Source organism: Suncus etruscus, chromosome 6 (assembly GCF_024139225.1).
Source record: "Suncus etruscus isolate mSunEtr1 chromosome 6, mSunEtr1.pri.cur, whole genome shotgun sequence".
Classification (NCBI taxonomy): Eukaryota; Metazoa; Chordata; class Mammalia; order Eulipotyphla; family Soricidae; genus Suncus; species Suncus etruscus.
The window spans coordinates 26,059,231-26,077,922 of record NC_064853.1 but is presented as its reverse complement, the minus strand read 5'-3'; the positions used below and the strand labels follow the sequence as shown (position 1 = coordinate 26,077,922).

Sequence of the window (18,692 nt, the reverse complement as noted above, 5' to 3'; positions counted from 1 at the left end):
ACACCCAATTTGTTATAAATGGCCTCATTTCCTGTGTATGGTGTGCATGTGTGTGTTTGTGAGTGTGTACTCCTTAAGCATTTTTGTTCCCACCAACAGTATATAGCTGCACTGAGTTTTTGTCTATACCTGAACTGACATTTTATTTATTTATTTATTTATTTATTTATTTATTTATTTATTTAGGTTTTTGGGCCACACCCGGTGTTGCTCAGGGGTTACTCCTGGCTGTCTGCTCAGAAATAGCTCCTGGCAGGCACGGGGGACCATATGGGACACCGGGATTTGAACCAACCACCTTTGGTCCTAGATTGGCTGCTTGCAAGGCAAACGCCGCTAGGCTATCTCTCTGGGCCCTGAACTGACATTTTTGTTGTTGTTGGTTTTGGACCACAGCTGACAATGCTCAGGATATTTTCCTGGTTCTGCACTAAGAAATTATTCTGGTGGGTATGGAGGACCAAATGGGATGCCAGGGATTGAACCTGGGTTGGCCAAATACAAGGCATATACCCTACCTGCTATACTATCACTCTGGCCCTATTTGCTATATATTTTTTTCTGCTATGACAGCCTTCTATTGTTAAATGAATCTATGTATTTACTCATCTTGGGGTTTTTGGACCATGTGTGGCATTTTTCAGGGAATCATGTGGTGCATGATCAAGGATATAACCAGGATATGCAAGAAAAATACCGTAATGTTTGTATTTTTCTCTCTGGCCCATTGTAACATACGAACATTGATTTGCATTTCTCTGATAGAGATAATGCATGCCAGTTCGAGTTTCTGTGTGTCATTTATGTCTTGGAGTATTGACTACTCAGATTCTTTGCCCATTTTTTTTTTTTTTTGGGTTTTTTTTTGGGCCACACCTGGCGGTGCTCAGGGGTTACTCCTGGCTGTCTGCTCAGAAATAGCTCCTGGCAGGCACGGGGGACCATATGGGACACTGGGATTCAAACCAACCACCTTTGGTCCTGGATTGGCTGCTTGCAAGGCAAACGCCGCTGTGCTATCACTCCGGGCCCTCTTTGCCCATTTTTAAATCAAAGTAGCTTTTCTTGTCTATTAAGCTGTATAGTTTGGATATTAACCTCTAAACAGATTTGGTTTATAAACATTTCATACCATTTGATAGGTTGTATTTTCATTTTATTAATATTTTTCTTGCTTTTAGTTTGACAAAGTTTTGTTTTTCGCTTTTGTTGGGTTTGCTTTTGTCAAATACAAAAACTCATCAATGAGGTTTATGTTACCACATGTAATCATCCAGTTCATTCCTCTGCATGTTTCCCCAACCATTATCGAAGAGACTATTTTTTTCTTTTTTAAAAACAACTTTGTTGGGGGAAGGGGCAGGAAGTTTGGGCCACACTTGGCAGTGCTCAGGATTTTACCTCCTGGCTGGGCTCAAGGGACTATATGCCAGGAATTAAATCCAGGTCGGTCACGTACAAGGCAAACATCTTGCCCATTGTACTATTTCTTGGCCCAAGATTGTTCTTTCTGCATTGTTTGTTCTTTCTCCTTTGTCTAATAATATAGACATTTTTTTAAAAATAAATTAGAACTGAATTTCCACATTACCCAGCAATTTCATTTCTCAGCATCTACTCCAACATCCCAACACAATATTTCCTTCGAAAAGACATTTGTGTCCCTGTGCCCACGGTAGCACTAATCATTATAGCCAAAATTTGGAAACAACCCAAGTATCCAGTTTCGATCCCTGGCATCCCGTATGGTCCCTGAGCCTGCCATTAGTGATTCCTGAGTGCGGAGGCAGTATTAGCCTCTGAGCATTGTTGTTGAATGTAACCCCACCCCCCCAAAAAAAAAAACAACAACAAGACATGCAAATTTTGGTAGGGATTGCAATTGCTTTGGGTACAACAGATATCTTAATAATATAGGTTTTCAATTCACGAGCTCAGATTACTTTATTCAAAAATGTTTTAGTTATTTCTGTTATTTTTGTTTATTTTACATATCCAGTAGTATTTAGGATTTACTCCTAATTCTGTGCTCAGGAATCACCCCTCATAGGGCTTACTCCTACTTCTATGCTCAGAGATCACTCCTGGTTGGGCTCTGGGAATCTTTTTTTTTTTTTTTTTGTATTTTCTCAGATCTTTTATTTTTATTTTTTTTTTATTTAAACAACTTTATTACATACATGATTGTGTTTGGGTTGCTCCATTTAGGATTTCTTGCTCCTTTATCAAAAAATAAGTGATTGTATGTCTGGGGAACATTCTCTGAGTATTCAAGCCTATTCCACTGATCTGAGGGCCTGTCTTTATTCCAATACCATGCTGTTATGAAAAAGCTTCTAGAAACAATAGACTCATATAGCAAGGTGGCAGGCTACAAAATTAACACATAAAAATCAATTGCCTTTCTTTCTATACACCAATAGTGCCACACAAACTCAAATATCTTGGAATCAACTTGACTAAAAATGTGAAGGACCTATACAAAGAAAACTATAAAACTCTGCTGCAAGAAATAAGAGAGGACATGCGGAAATGGAAGCACATACCCTGCTCATGGATTGGCAGGATTAACATCATTAAAATGGCAATACTCCCAAAGCATTGTACAGATTTAATGCGATCCCTCTAAAGATACCCATGACATTCTTCAAGGAAGTGGATCAGGCACTTTTGAAATTCATTTGGAACAATAAACACCCTAGAATAGCTAAAGCAATCATTGGGAAAAAGAATATGGGAGGAATTACTTTCCCCAACTTTAAACTGTACTACAAAGGGCTCTGGGAATCTTACTGAGGATCTTGCTGGGGATTAAACCCATTTGCAAGGCAAATGTCTTACCTGCTATACTAACTCTGTGGAAAGTCTAGAGCTTTCAGTATATGGCTCTTTTTCTTTGGTTGAATTTAGTATTGTTTTCTTATTTTTTTTCTTTCTGATTATTATACTAGTATATAAAATTTGCTTAGTTTTTTGGTATTGATTTTATACACTATGACTATTGGGTCATATATACTCTCACTTTTAATTTAACTATAACTTTTAGTTCTAAAAGCTTTTTGGTGTAGTCTTTAAGGCTTTAAATGCATGCCATTTACATGATAGAGTCTTTAGAGTTTTAAATATATGTCAATTGCCTATATAGAGGCAGTTTTACTCCTTTCTGATTTATTTAGATGCTTTTCTTTTTCTTCATTGTTCTGCCTAGAACTTTGAATGCTTATGTTGAGTAAAACTGACAGGAGTTGAATATGGCTGATTGAGTTGAGTATGATTGGTTGAGATGATGGTAGACTAGTCTATAAATAAGAATTATTGAATGTGTGATACAAATATTATCTACCTTTTAGGTTTAAATAAATCTCTTTAGAGGTGTTTTCTTACCGATGGAGAATTACTTCCAAGCAGAAGCCTACAACCTGGACAAGGTGTTAGATGAATTTGAACAAAACGAAGGTAAGGACTTACTTTGGTGAATCTAAGTGTATTTAAGATATGGTGTATGAATTTAAGTGTATGTAAGATATGGTGAATAAGAGTAATATGTTTAGGCAGTACTTAAAAAAAAACTACGTCAGTGGAACCTGCCTGAGTACAGAGCGCAGTGGTCCTCATATTGTATTTATTCCCATTTTGTTTCTTCACTTCTAAATAAGATATATGCAGTGTGCATAGAAATTTGTTCATAATTTTTGTTTTTACTATAATCTGGCCCTCCAACAGTCTGAAGGACAGTGAATTGGCCCCCTGTTTAAAAAGTTTGAGGACCCCTGATACAGAGGGTACAGTGCTTGCCTGCACATGGCCAATCCAGTTTTGATACCTGGCACTGTTTGTGGTCCCCTGAGCAATACCAGGAGTGATTTCCTGAGTGCAGAGCCAGAAGTATGCCGTGAGTACCACCAGCTGTGGTTCCCACTTCCCCTGCCCCCCAAAACAAACTTATCTCGAATATGGTAGGATTAGAATCTCGGAAATATGATACTGGAGCTTGAACTCCTCCCTACTCATATAGCCAATTTATGGTCTACAGAAGCATTAGAATTAGAATACCTAAACTAAGAATAGCTTATTGTACACTGAATCACTAGTAATGTAAAGATGCATTTTAAATTTAATTTTTTTTTTTTTTGGTTTTTTTTTGGGCCACACCCTGTAATGCTCAGGGGTTACTCCTGGCTATGTGCTCAGAAGTTGCTCCTGGCTTGGGGGACCATATGGGACACCGGGGGATCGAACCGCGGTCCGTCCAAGCGCAGGCAAGGCAGGCACCTTACCTTTAGCGCCACCGCCCGGCCCCTAAATTTAATTTTAAAAGATGCTTATTTTCGTTTTGTTTTGTTTTTGTTTTGGAGCCACACCTGGCAGCACTTGGGTTACTCCTGACTGCACTCAGAAATTACTCCTGGCAGAACTTGGGAAATTTATGGGATTCTGGGGATTGAACCCAGGTCAATTTGCCGCACATAAGGCAAATGCCCTACCCGATGTGCTATCGCTCCAGACCCAATATTCTTTTTGTTGTTGTTGTTGGTGGTTTTTTTTTTTTTTTTTTTTTTTGGCCACACCCGCAGCACTCAGGGGTTACTCCTGGCTCTGCGCTCAGAAATTGATCCTGGCAGGCTTGGTGGGGGGTTGCATATGGGATGTCCGGATTCGAACTGGTGTCTGTCCTGTGTTGACCAAGTGCTATCGCTCCGGCTCCCCAATATTCATTTCTTTTAAATAATTGCCAGTATGGTTAATTAAGATTATATATGTTGAAGATTCAGGATAAGTATGCCTGCTTAAGATAGATTTATTTAGATAGCTCTCTCCTTAAATTCCTTTTTCAAGATGACTTAGTTAAATCTCTGCCTTTCACCTTATCCTACTTCCCTGGTGTTCTTTATTTCATAGAGAAAATTGTATGTCACCAACCCCATAGCACTTTGGCACCTCATAATTCCCCAAGCATTGGAGGTTTAAACCTGGAATTCCCTAAGCACCACTCCCAGGGTGACACAGGTAATCCCCAGCATAGCAGGGTCTGTGCAGTTCATTATCTTAGTGTCCTTGCTTTTTTTTGTTTGTTTGTTTGTTTTTGGGCCATACCTGTTAGTGCTCAAGGGTTACTCCTGGCTCTGTGCTCAGAAATTGCTCCTGGCAGGCTCAGGGGATCCACATGCAAGGCAAGCACTGCTGTGCTATCACTCCGGCCCCAGGGTCCTTGTTTTGGTTCACCAGCTTGGTTGGCTGTGAGTCTCCTAAGCTTGGGAGATATTCCCCACAAAAGAAAATGAGAAAGAGAGGAAAAAATGTTCTTCATTGAGATTTTGTTTATTTGTGGTTTTGGCGAGAGTTGACTGTGTTCAGGACTTACTTCAGCTCTGCACTCAGGGGTCACAGTGAACCCTGAGGTTCATGCAAGGCAAATGCCCTACCCACTATAGTATTGCTCTAGCCCCAGAAAAGTAGTCTTTAAAACTGAGCCCCTCTGGGGCTGGAGTGGTAGTAGGGCATTTTTGCCTTGTACCTAGCTGATCTGGGTTCAATCCTCGCTATCCCGTTTTGTCTCCCCAGCCTGTCAGGAGTAATTCCTGAGTACAGAGCCAGGAGTCTATCCCCTGAGCATGGCTGGGTGTGACCCCAATACAAAATAAAACAACAAACAAACCAATAAGCACAGCTATTCCTTCTTTCTTCCATGAATTTATGCTTGTTTTCTGAGCCTGTAAAATATTTTCCTCTCAATTTCTTTTCCACTATTCCCTAATTGTTTTTAAATACAAATACTGTTCTGTACTGCGAAGTACTTATTCAAGTATATTTTATTTATTTCTTAGTCTCTCAACTAGATTATGTACTTCTTGGAGGCTAGAGTCATGTTTTTGTTCCTCAAGCTCAATGCTTTTATAATGGCAAGCATCATCGGAGCCTATGTTTATTGTGCACCTACTATATAACATGCTATATACATACTGTGTGTAGTGAGAACTTTGGTGTTTGAAATGAATCATTTTATGCAGGACGGAAGAAGATAAGAAATGGAAGTAGTGGTGGAACACGGATCTGGGTGGTGGTTATACTGGCGAGCTGGGAGAGTGGTACTAGCTATTATCCAAAGCAAGACTCAACACTGAAAACATGAGATTTAAGCTGAAACCATGGAACTTTAATGTGCCTGCCATTACTCTCCCTCCCCCATTTACATTTCTTTAAAAAATATTTTGGTTTTTGTGCCACATCCAGCGGTAATCGGGGGACCAAATAGGATGCCATGGATCGAACCCAGGTCTGTCCCAGGTTGGCCACATACAAGGCAACTGCCCTACCACTATGCTATCACTCTGGCCTCTCCCCCCATTTAAAAATTAAATTTTAGGAGAATTTTCTGGTCATACCTAGCAATTCTCATGGTTTACTTCTAGTTCTATGGTCAGAGATCACTCCTGGCAGGATTAGAAGATGCTGTTCAAATCCTGGTGGGCCATGTGCAAAGCACATAGCCTCCCCGATGTACAGATAATGAAATATTTTTAATGCTTACGTGCACTTAGGCTGAACTTTCATAAATACCATCTAAAGACCACCAAAGTACATTGAATTTTATAGAATGTAATCCTTGTGGGAGGCTATTAGCACTTCAATTTTAGTTATTTTTGATATCATAAAAACTAATAAAGCTGGTGCCGGAGAGATAGCACAGCAGCCAATCCAGGACCTAAGGTGGTTGGTTCGAATCCTGACATCCCATGTGGTTCCCCGTGCCTGCCAGGAGCTATTTCTGAGCAGATAGCCAGGAGTAACCCCTAAGCACTGCTGGGTGTGGGCCCCACCAAAAAAAAAACAAAAACAAAACTAATAAAGCCTTAAAAGAAAAAAATACAAACCCAATTGTACACCGTAAAATTAATTTTTCTGTATATCATCTATTCTTAGTAATTGATTTTTTTGTTTTGTTTTGTTTTTGGGCCACACTCAGTAATGCTCAATGGTTACTCCTGGCTTTGTGCTCAGAAATCGCTCCTGGCTTGGGGACCATATAGGACGCTGGGGGATTGACCCGTAATTCGTCCTAGGTAAGCCGTGTGCAAGGCAAACGCCCTACTGCCTCGCCACTGCTCCAGCCCCACTAACTGATTTTTTTTTTTTGTTTTGTTTTTTTGTGTCACACCCGGCAGCTCAGGGGTTACTCCTGGTCTTCACTCAGAAATCACTCCTGACTCCTGGCAGGCTTGGGGACCATATGGGATGCCGGGATTCAAACCATCTTCCTTCTGCATGCAAGGCAGACACCTTACCTCCATGCTAATCTCTCCGGCCCCACTAATTGATTTTTAATAGAAAAATAAAGATATCCAAAGCTCCAAGTAGTAGCAGTCAACTCTGTTTCAAAAATAGCCTAGAAAATTTACCTTTAAATTTTAATATAACTTAAATTATTATTATTATTATTATTATTATTATTATTATTATTATTATTTTGGTTTTTGGGTCACACCTGGCAGCACTCAGGGGTTACTCCTAGCTCTATGCTCAGAAATCACTCCTGGCAGGCTCGGGGGACCATATGGGATGCCGGATTTGAACCACCATCCTTCTGCATGCAAGGCAAATGCCCTACCTCCGGGCTATCTCTCAGGCCCCTAATATAACTTAATTTTGAAACAGCTTCAGTCAAATTTATTTTTCATACTGCCTTAGCCTCAGGCTTCTCTATATTCCCATGTTTCAGGAGAGCATCACTGTTTGGAATCTTGAAACCATGGTCTGGAGCCATAGTACAGGCGGATAAAGTTCTTGCCTTACACATGTCAACCTAGGTTCTATCCCCAGTGCTCTATATGGTTCCCCTAGCCCCACCAGGTATGATCTCTGAGCACAGATTCAGAAGTAAGTCCTGAACATCACTGCGTGTAATTTCAAATTCCAAAACAACAACAATAACAACAATGTTCACAAATATGTACTTTTTTTAAAAAAAAAATTACTTTATTTAAGCACTGAATTACAGATTCAATTACAATTACAGAATTGTTCATGGTTAAAAATTCTTAACAAAAACTAATTTTTCATTAACAAAAATCTTATAAAATGATATAAATTGGGCTGGAGCAATAACACAGCGGTAAGGCGTTTGCTTTGCACACGGCCAACACAGGACAGACCCTGGATATTCCTGGGATCTCATATGGTCTCCTGAGCCTGCCAGAAGTGATTTTGAAGCGCACAGCTAGGAGTAACCCCTGAGCGCCACCAGGTGTGACCCCCCCCCAAAGAAACAAACAAAATATAGCCATATAAATTATGGTCCTCTCTTTTAAATTACAATAGTTACACACTAAAACAATTCATTTACTATCTTATAAGTCATAAATCAATACATAAAAATTTAAAACACTAAAAATGTAAAAGATTCATAATGTACTGAACATTAGGCAGGTAAAGTAGAAAAGTAACATTTAAAAAGTGGTCTGAGAGATAGCATAGCAGGTAAGCATTTGACTTGCATGTGGCTGACCTAGGTTTGATCCCCAGCATCTCATATGATTCCGAGTCTGCCAGGAGTAACCCAAGTGTAACCAGGTGTGGCCCCAAAAGAACAAAAAACAAAACGAAGGGGCCGGGCGGTGGCGCTAAAGGTAAGGTGCCTGCCTTGCCTGCGCTAACCTTGGACGGACCGCGGTTCGATCCCCCGGTGCCCCTATGGTTCCCCAAGCCAGGAGCAACTTCTGAGCACATAGCCAGGAGTAACCCCTGAGCATTACCGGGTGTGGCCCAAAAACCAAACCAAACCAAACCAAACAAAACAAAACGAAAAAAACATTTAAGAAGTGAATCCAGGGCTGGAGAGATAGCATGGAGTAAGGCATTTGCCTTTCATGCAGAAGGACGGTGGTTTGAATCCCGGCATCCCATATGGTCCCCTGTGCCTTCCAGGGACGATTTGTGAGCATAGAGCCAGGAGACCCCTGAGCACTGCAGGGTGTGACCGAAAATCCAAAAACCAAAAAAATAGTGGATCCATGGGGCCAGAGTGGTGGCACAAGTGGTAGGGCGTTTGCCTTGCATGCACTAACCTAGGACGGACCTCAGTTCGATCCCCAAGCATCCCATATGGTCCCCCAAGCCTGGAATGATTTCTGAGCACATAGCCAGGAGTAACCCCTGAGCGTCACTGGGTATGGCCCGAAAACAAAACACAAATAAGAAATTTCTTTCTTTTCACTCATTGTGTAACATATACATCATTGTTCTGATTATTTTCTACTTTAATATTAGACAGCCTTGGCTAATCCCAATACCCTCTCCACTACTTGGCTCCCCTCAAGATATATTTTATGGCACTTTTTGGGGGACCTAGATCTCATTGTGCCCAGATATTGCTCCTAGAAGTCTTGGGAGACCAAATAGGGTGCCCAGGGTCAAACTGGGGTTGGCCATATGCAAGGTAAGTGTTTACCTGCTGTATTACCTTTCCTACCCCTATAAGCCACATTTTTTTTGTTTTGTTTTGTTTTTGTTTTTGGGCCACACCTGGCAGTTCTTGGCTTACTCCTGACTCTGCACTCAGAAATTACTCCTGGCAGGTTTGGGGAACCTTATGGGATGCTGGGGAATAAAACTGTGACAACCTCATGCAAGGCAAATGTCCTACCTGCTGTGCTATCTCTCTGACTTCCTGTATGCCACTTTTTATTGATGTTAGAAGTTATAAGAGGAATTTGTTTTTGCTGTTTGCGGTGTTTTGATGATGTTGTAAATAGGAAATAATAAAAATTTTTCTTGTCCTTACCAAAAATGAGAAAACTTTTTATTTAGGAATATTCTATTTTCACATGTCCTAGAAATATTTTATTTACAAAGTATGCATATGTACCTGATTAGCTTAGTCCTAATTTAGTAGTTTATTATAATTTTTAAAATTTATTGGTTACAGGCCGGAGAGATAGAATGGAGGTAGGGTATTTGCCTTGCATGCAGAAGGACGGTGGTTTGAATCCCGGCATTCCATACGGTCCCCTGAGCCTGTAGGAGCAATTTCTGAGCATAGAGCCAGGAGTAACCCCTGAGCGCTGCCAGGTGTGACCCAAAAGCCAAAAAAAATAGTTATTGCTTAAATTTATTATTTTATATTATTATTACGACAGTTTTTAAATTTATTATTTAAATTGTTTTAAAATTTATTGTAATTGTTTTTCAGATGAAACTGTTTCTCCTATCTTACTGGATACAAAGTGGAATAAGATTCTAGATTCTCCATCTCACCGACTGTCTTTTAATCCCTCTTTGGCCAGTGTGAATGAACCTGTAATTCCTAATGAGTCACAACCTCCACTAAAAGTCTTCTCCCTGGCTCATTCTGCTCCTCCAGCCACAGAGGGAGAGGACCATTCTGCCAATGCACAGAACTGTAGTCTGAATACAGAGATCACCACAATGTGGATTGATGAAAGTACTGTTCCGGAAGATCAGTTAATTAAGAGGAACTGTAATCGAGATGATCAATGCAGTGCTGCCGAGGCGGGAGAGAAAAAATGTGGAAACCTGCCTTGTTTATCAGATGAGAAGAATGTTCTTGTTGTAGCTGTGATGCACAACTGTGATAAAAGGACATTACAAAACGATTTGCAGGGTTGTAATAATTATAATGGTCAGTCCCTCATGGATGCTTTTAGCTGCTCACTGGACAATGAAAATAGACAAACTGATCAATTCAATCTTAGTATAAATGGGTCCACTGAAAAAGACATGAGTTCAGAAAAACAAATGGATCCCTTAAATAGACCAAATGCAGAGGGGGATTCTGTTAAAAATCTGTGTTCTACTCCATCTGATAATGTAGTCAGTGGTTGTTCCCCTGCACAATTAAAGGATGATGAAAATACTGATAAAGACCCCTGCACGCCTGCAATTACTAGTTTGACAGTTGATCCTGTATTTTCATCCCAGGGAGCAGGTGAAGGTCCTGCTGTTAACAAGCAAGAGCACTACATCCCAGCAGAAGTTCTCACTGGCAAAACTAACTCTTCTAGGATAGATCTAAGAAATCCAAACTCTGTTTGCCACTTGAATGAGGAGACTTTGATGAGGAAAGAGCCAGCAGAGGAGAGGACAACTGAAGGGACTGTTCGATCGGGTTCACCTTTGTTTCTCGAGTCAGACGTGCCGAGTGGGTCTGAAAGAGAAGACAGCTGTCAACAGTTTTCAGAAAGACTTGTGCCTGGTGAGGTTAGAACTAGCAAACGTGAAAGTTCTGAACATGAAGGAAATCTTGGCGTTACAGAACTTCCTAATGTGACAAAACATATCTCTGAATCTCAAGAGATGACAAATTGGAAATTGACTAAACTCAAGGAAGTGCATGACAGCCAAGTAAGTAAAGAAAGTGAGAAGTTTCCACATGTGAATCAGCTTGAGGTCACTTGTCATGATAGTGGAGAGTGTGGTAGAACAGTAGAAGCAGGTCTAGACTTACACGGAACTTGCACAAATGAAAGTGAAGGATGTGATGTCTCCACTGTTACGGATACACCAGCAGCAGATTCCGTATCTAATTGTGATTCCTATGGAATGCAAAGCCCCGTTGTTTGTTTTGTTCCAAAGACTTTACCCTCCAAAGAAGATTCAGTAACAGAAGAAAAAGAAATAGAAGAGAGCAAGTCGGAATGCTACTCAAATATTTATGAACAGAGAGGAAATGAAGCCACAGAGGGGAGTGGACTACTTTTAAACAGTACTGGTGACCTAATGAAGAAAAATTATTTACACAATTTCTGTAGCCAAGTTCCATCAGTGCTTGGGCAATCTTCACCCAAAATGGTAGCAAACTTGCAATCTATCAGTGTTCCTTTTGGTGGAGCAAGACCCAAGCAACCTTCAAATCTTAAACTTCAAATTCCAAAGCCGTTATCAGATCATCTACAAAATGATCTTCCTTCAAACAATGGAAATAATATTAAAAACAAGAATGATGTTCTTGGAAAAGCAAAATTAGGGGAAAATTCAGCAGCCAACGTGTGCAATGCCTCTGTGGGAAACGTCTCTATTGCTGACACAAATGGGGAACATTTAGAAAGTTATGAAGCTGGGATATCCAGTAGACCGTGCCTTGCATTAGCTCCAGATAGCCCAGATAATGATCTCAGAGCTGGTCAGTTTGGAATTTCTGCCAGAAAGCCATTCACTACTCTGGGTGAGGTGGCTCCTGTGTGGGTGCCGGATTCTCAGGCTCCAAATTGCATGAAATGTGAAGCCAGGTTTACATTCACCAAAAGGAGGCATCATTGTAGAGCATGTGGGAAGGTAAGTTGTATGAATCAGGCACAGAATCCATGCCCATCCTGTAATGCTCTTTAATTAAAATTCAGTCAGGACAACATCAAGTGAATGTATTTCTGCTTGAGCTGACATTATAAATTACTTTAAAAAACTCACATCTGGGGCCGGAGAAATAGCACAGTGGTAGGGTGTTTACCATACACGCAGCTAACCTAGGACACATGGTGGTTCGATTCCTGGCATTTCATGTGGTCCCTCGAGCCTGCCTGGAGCTATTTCTGAGTGCAAAGTCAGGAGTAACCCCTGAGCATCGCCAGGTGTGACCCAAAACAAGACCAAAAAGCAAAAAAACAAACAAACAAAAAAAAAAAAAACCCACATCTAGAAAATTTCTAAATCTAGGACTGGAGCGATAGCTCAGCGGGTAGGGTGTTTGTCTTGCACTCCGTCAACTTGGGGCCAATCTGGGTTTGATTCCCAGCATCCCATATGGTCCCCTGAGCCTGCCAGGAACGATTTCTGAGCGCCGCCAGGTGTGGCCCAAAAATGGAAAAAGAAAAGAAAATTTCTAAACATAAAACCATCTTGCTGAATCATAGTGTTTATATGATTATTTTGTTGCCAAGATTTAAAAGTTGAAATTTGAGGAAGTGATAACTTTGTGGCTTCTTTATTGAAAGATATTTGGTTAATGTAATAGTCTGAAATAAGGAAGTTATTCTTTTTTTGTTTAAGGATTATTTTTCATTGGCTTTAACTTAACTATTCTATGTATTCACCCCAGTTTTTTTGTCTTTGTATTAGATATTTTGGAATTCCTTAAATATATAATATGCATATATTTTCTTTACCCTTTATACAAAATAGAGTTAAAAGAACAGTACAGTAATTTAGCATGCTTATCATACAACCTTGAAGCTTACACACAAAGACCTTAGATTATAAGGTTGTAAGAATAAATGATGGTTCTTAGCTCTCCCAATTGAAGAGTAAGAAATAGAGAATAAGTAATCTTCTCATTCTTTTATAATTCTGTTAGTTACACATCAACTTACTAGTTTTTGTAATAAAAGCTGTAAAGGAAGAAAGGTGATTTGTTTTGTTTAGGGGTCATGCACCACCATGTGTGCTCAGGGATGGAGAGCCAGGGATTGAACCAAGGTCAACCACATGCAAGGCAAATGCCTTTCCCACTGTGCTATCTCTTTGGCCCATAATTTTTTTAGTATACGGGCCACACCCAGCGATTTTGGAAGAGGAAGTGCCAAGGGCCACACCATGGGGTACTGGGAATTGAACTCATAGACTTGCTTTTGCTGGTTGTGTGTCCTACCACCTGTATATTATCATTGGTCTCTAGTTTGAGCAGATTTCGTATTTTTGAGAAAAATGCAGGGTTTACCATCAGACCTAAATTGAAACCTCTGTTTTCTTAATATTAACTGTAGAACTTTATTCAGCCTTTGTTTTCCAATTTATAAATATCAAACTAAAAAAAAAAGATTAATAGTTTTCGTTGTGCTGTTAAGATTTTGTGAGATTACCAATATAGTAATAAGTACTCTGTGACTAATCTCTCCTTCCCCTCTTGGCTAGTCTGTATTAGGATACTTTCATCTTTTTTGTTTTGTTTTGTTTTGTTTTTGGGTCACACCCGGCAACGCTCAGGGGTTACTCCTGGCTCTACACTCAGAAAAAGCTTCTGGCAGGCTCGGGGGACCATATGGGATGCCAGGATTCGAACCACTGTCTTTCTCCATGCTATCTCTCCAGCCCCAGGATACTTTCATCTCTATTTAAGGAATAGAGAATCATAGAGTCTGTGAATAAGACAAAAATAGAATGTATTTCACCAAGTGATAAGTTTGGAGAATAGTTGGTTACATCTGGAGCATAATCAGGACCCCTGCAGGTCCTCAGTCTTCCCCTCTGGGTATCATGGTAGTGGTTCAATTCTGAGCCTCAGATTTAGACTATTAGCTTCCAGACACAAAGAAACTGTGCTGTGGGCATGTGGAGGAAAGGGGGCACAAGCAGTAGGTCACAAGAGCCACTATTTATTCATTTTTTTTCTTCTTTTTTATTTATTTTTTGTTGTTTTGGGGCCACACTGAGTGATGCCTAGGGGTCACTCCTGTCTATATGCTCAGAAATCACTCCTGGCTTGGGGGACCATATGGGAATGTCGGGATCAAACCGCCGTCCGTCCTAGGTTAGTGCATGTAAGGCAAACACCCTACTGCTTGCACCACCACTCTGGCCACTTTATTCCTTTTCTTTTATCAGGGATGAAAGAGTCCCCTAATACTTTTCTTTAGTATATTGGTCAACTCATCACAAGTCTCGCTTTAGATCAATTTATTGTCAAAGGGTTGGCTAAGATCAATCATGATTCATCCCAGGCCAAAGCTAAAATGGGATTCTGATGATAGACAAAGGGGAAGAATGGTTCCTAGCCTGACATTACAAGGTCTACTCTTGTAAAGCCCTGAAACGAAAGCAGCAAGTAAGGATCTGAATAAAAGCTGATGCTATCACTGGGCAATATTAAAATTCAAAGAAGCTAATATGCCTAATTTCTAAATGTTTGCTTGTTTATTTATTTATTTATTTGGTTTTTGGGCCACACCCAGCAGTGCTCAGGGGGTTACTCCTGGGTCTATGCTCAGAAATCACTCCAAGCAGGTTTGGGGGACCATATGGGATGCTGGGGATCAAACCTGGCTCCATCCTGGATCGGCCACGTGCAATATAAATGCCCTACAGCTGTGCTATTGCTCTGGCCCCTAATTTCTAAATATTTAGTAGTTGGCAGCATATGGTCAGTGGCCTCAGAAATTTTTGGTGTTTTGTTTAACTATATTATTACATTTTGAAAATATTACAATTTTTCATAAAGCAAGATATATTTTTTTGTTTTTAATTTAGTCACCCACCATGAAATTACAAATTTTTTTTGTTTTTGATTTTGGGCCATACCCGGCTGTGCTCAGAAATCGCTCCTGGCAGGCTTGGGGGACCATATGGGATGCTGGGATTCAAAACACTATTGGTCCTGGGTCCGCTGTTTGCAAGGCAAATGCCCCACTGCTATGCTATCTCTCTGGTCCACAAAATTATTTATGATTGGGTTTCTTTCAGGCAATAAAGTGTTCCAACATTAATCTCTTTACCACTGTCTACTTCCTTCCACCAGTGCCCTCCCACCCTATTTGCCTCCTGAGCAAGATAAGTTTTATTAAACAAAATTTACTTAAAAAGATATGAGCAGGGGAGAGGAAAGTAATATGTGTTCCAGAGAGAACATAAGGGGACCACAGTGATAGTACAATGGTCATGGCACTTGCCTTCCATATGACTGACCCAGATTCGATCCTCAGTACTACAAATGGTTCTCCCAAGTTCACCCTGAATGAAGAGCCAGCAGTAAACCCAGAGCACTGCAGGGTGTGGCCCCCCAAACACAACTACCACCTCTCAAAAAAGATTGAGAGTATGAATACAAACAAGCTTAAAAGAACAAGTAAGCATGCAGAGATAAAGAGACAAGTGAGATACAAGGAAGAACCTGGGCTTGGTGAGCAAGCAGAAAATTTTACCTTTTTCCTCCTTGAACATAATATTTATTAAACTTATTTAACATACAGTTCATCATTTTTTGTTTGTTTGTTTCTGGGCCACAGCCGGCAGTGCTCAGGGGTTACTCTTGGCTATCTGCTTAGAAATGGCTCCTGGCAGGCACGGGGGACCATATGGGACACTGGGATTCGAACCAACCACCTTTGGTCCTGAATCGGCTGCTTGCAAGGCAAATGCCGCTGTGCTATCTCTCCGGGCCCAGTTCATCATTTTCAAAGTTCTTTATTGTAAAGATTATTCTTTTGCCTATTTATTTTTTGATTTTGGGTCACACCTAGTAGTGCTCACGGTTACTCCTGGCTCTGTGTTCAGAAGTCACTCCTGGCAGGCTCAGGGGACCATATGGGATGCCGGGATTTGAACCACCATCCACCCAGGACCGGCTGTGTACAAGGCAAATGCCCTATTGCTGTGCTGTCTCTCCAACTCCCAAGTTAGTTTTTTCATTTTTTGGGGGGTGGGGGGGCACATCTAGCAGTGCTCAGGGGTTACTCCTGTCTCTGCACTCAGGAATCGCCCTGGCAGGCACGGGGGACTATATGGGATGCTGGGAATCAAACCCTCCAACCCAGGTTGGCTGTGTACAAGGCAAACACCCTACTGCTGTACTATCTCTTTGGCCCTCTACAACACTTGTTAACTTTTCCTGTTGGACAGATCAAGAATCGGAGATTCAAGGAATATGCCCAGGGCCATACAACTTATGAGCCAACTTTACCCTATTAGTATTCTTTCATTTATTGCTATTGTTTCTCGCAGTATGTATATACATACTACAGTATTAATTTTTTGTTTTGAGATTGTAAGAGAAGCAATCAAAGTCATGAGACAGAAAGTGATTATTTGGAGGGAGGATATACTTTATGAAACAAAGTTCTAAGCTAGATGAGATTAAAAGGGTTTCATTAGAACAAAGTTATAGAATTAGCAATAGAGGGGCCGGAGTGATAGCATGGAGATAAGGCATGCAGAAGGACGGTGGTTTGAATCCTAGCATCCCATATGGTCCCCCGAGCCTGCCAGGAGCGATTTCTTGAGTGTAGGAGTAATCTCTGAGTACTGCCAGGTCTGACCCCCAAAACAAAGAAAATTGTTATTTTAAGCAGATGGATTTTTACTGCATTTACTGCATTATTGGTTTAAACAGGCAGGCATTTGGAAAAGAGCTCTGGACTGGGTCTGATGAGTTCTGACCGTATTTTCTCTTCTGTCTCTGTAAAGGTATATATATGAACCATCTTGTAGGGGTCCCTGTAGTACAACGGGTACAGTGTGTACATTGCCTTTCAAGTTGCCTGCTCAGGTTTGAACCCTGGCATTCCAGATGGTCTTCCAAGCTCTCCAAAAGTAATTCCAGAGAACAGAACCAGGAGTAATCCCTGAGCTTTGCCAGGTGTAGTCCAAAAAACTTAAAACCAAACCTGGAGCCAGAGTGATAGCACAGCGGTGAGGCATTTGACTTGTACATGGCCAACACAGGATGGACCCCGGTTCGAATCCCGGCTTCTCATGGTTTCCGAGCCTGCCAGGAGCAACTCTTCTGGCTTCTGGGTGTGACCCAAACTATCCCCCCCAAACCAAACCAAATTAAACCAAAATCAAACCAGAGATAGCTCAATAGGCAAAACCTTTTCTTGGAGGTTGTGAGTTTCAGGGGGGTGTTGAGGATATGGTGATGTGTGGGAGGTTGGGGGTACTCCCAGCTGTGCTAAAGGCTTACTCCTAACTATGTGCTCAGGGATTACTTCAGGTAGGACTCATAATAGTACCATGAATGGAACCTTATCAGCACTTGACCTGCTGTACTATCTCTCTGGTCCATCTTGCAAAGCTTTGCATATTCTCAGCCTGGAGTTGATTCCAGCCATCCTGAGCTGGGAGAAATTACCAGCATACCCAGCCTGAAGTAGCTCCTGATCACTGCTGGATATAGCCCCGCAAAAAAACACAATTAGAGAAATAAACTGAAAGATTTCTTCCAGCTAGAGCTGGCAAATTGAGCTCTATAAAATGATTCTGAAACTTACTGATTAGCTGAGGTCACTATGTGGGAAGAGTTTGCCATTAAACATTTTGAAATGTACTCAGGCAGAAAGTGTGTTTTCTGGAAACTATCTCAGAATCGAGTGTCAGTTAAGTAGGCTGTACTGAAGGTTTTATTTTACAGTTTCTTTTTTATTCATTTTCCATTACTAATTTCTTCAAGCTCCCTCTAGACACATGATCTTCATCATGTACAGTTTTAAAAATACTCAATGATATATATGTCACAGCAGCTTATTGAAAAATGATCCACATTCACTTTTAATGTAATCATAGAATGGTTCTCCCTTCAGATACTGAAATTGAAGATACTTAAATCTTGAGCATTTAGAAAAGTAATAATTTGTTTTATGATCATATTGTTTATATTGACTTAATTTATAAGTGTAAAATAGCAACCTTCAGCCAGTTTCTAACTCTGCCTTTATTATAGTTTGTTTTGTGCTTTTTTTTTGGGGGGGGGATCATATCCAATATTGTGCTCAGCTTGCTCAACACTAGTGCTCAACAGTAGTGCTCAGTAGTGCTCAGCTTGCTCTGCACTCAGGGAGAACTTCTGGTGCCTGAAGTGGTGCCAGTATTGAACCTAAATCTGGTGATTAAAAGGCAAATACTTTACTATCTCTCTTATTCATCTCTTTTACTTTACTATCTCTCTTATCTAACTAATTTTGCTTTTATTTTGAATTAGTATTCTGCAATAAAAATCAGAAAATTTTATCCATAAAGACATATTTTGATATTTG

General features: G+C 40.6%; 1 protein-coding gene across 2 annotated transcripts in view; it reads left to right on the top strand.

The window, feature by feature from the left end:
* The window catches only part of ZFYVE9 (zinc finger FYVE-type containing 9), a 167,226-nt gene that overhangs the window by 45,259 nt on the left and 103,275 nt on the right, over window positions 1-18,692 (top strand). For both annotated transcript variants that reach the window (XM_049774628.1, XM_049774627.1), the window contains exons 3-4: window positions 3,351-3,456; window positions 10,187-12,288. In XM_049774628.1, the coding sequence (XP_049630585.1) occupies window positions 3,387-3,456; window positions 10,187-12,288 (2,172 nt within the window). In that variant the 5' untranslated portion in view covers window positions 3,351-3,386. The remainder of the gene's footprint in view (window positions 1-3,350; window positions 3,457-10,186; window positions 12,289-18,692) is intronic.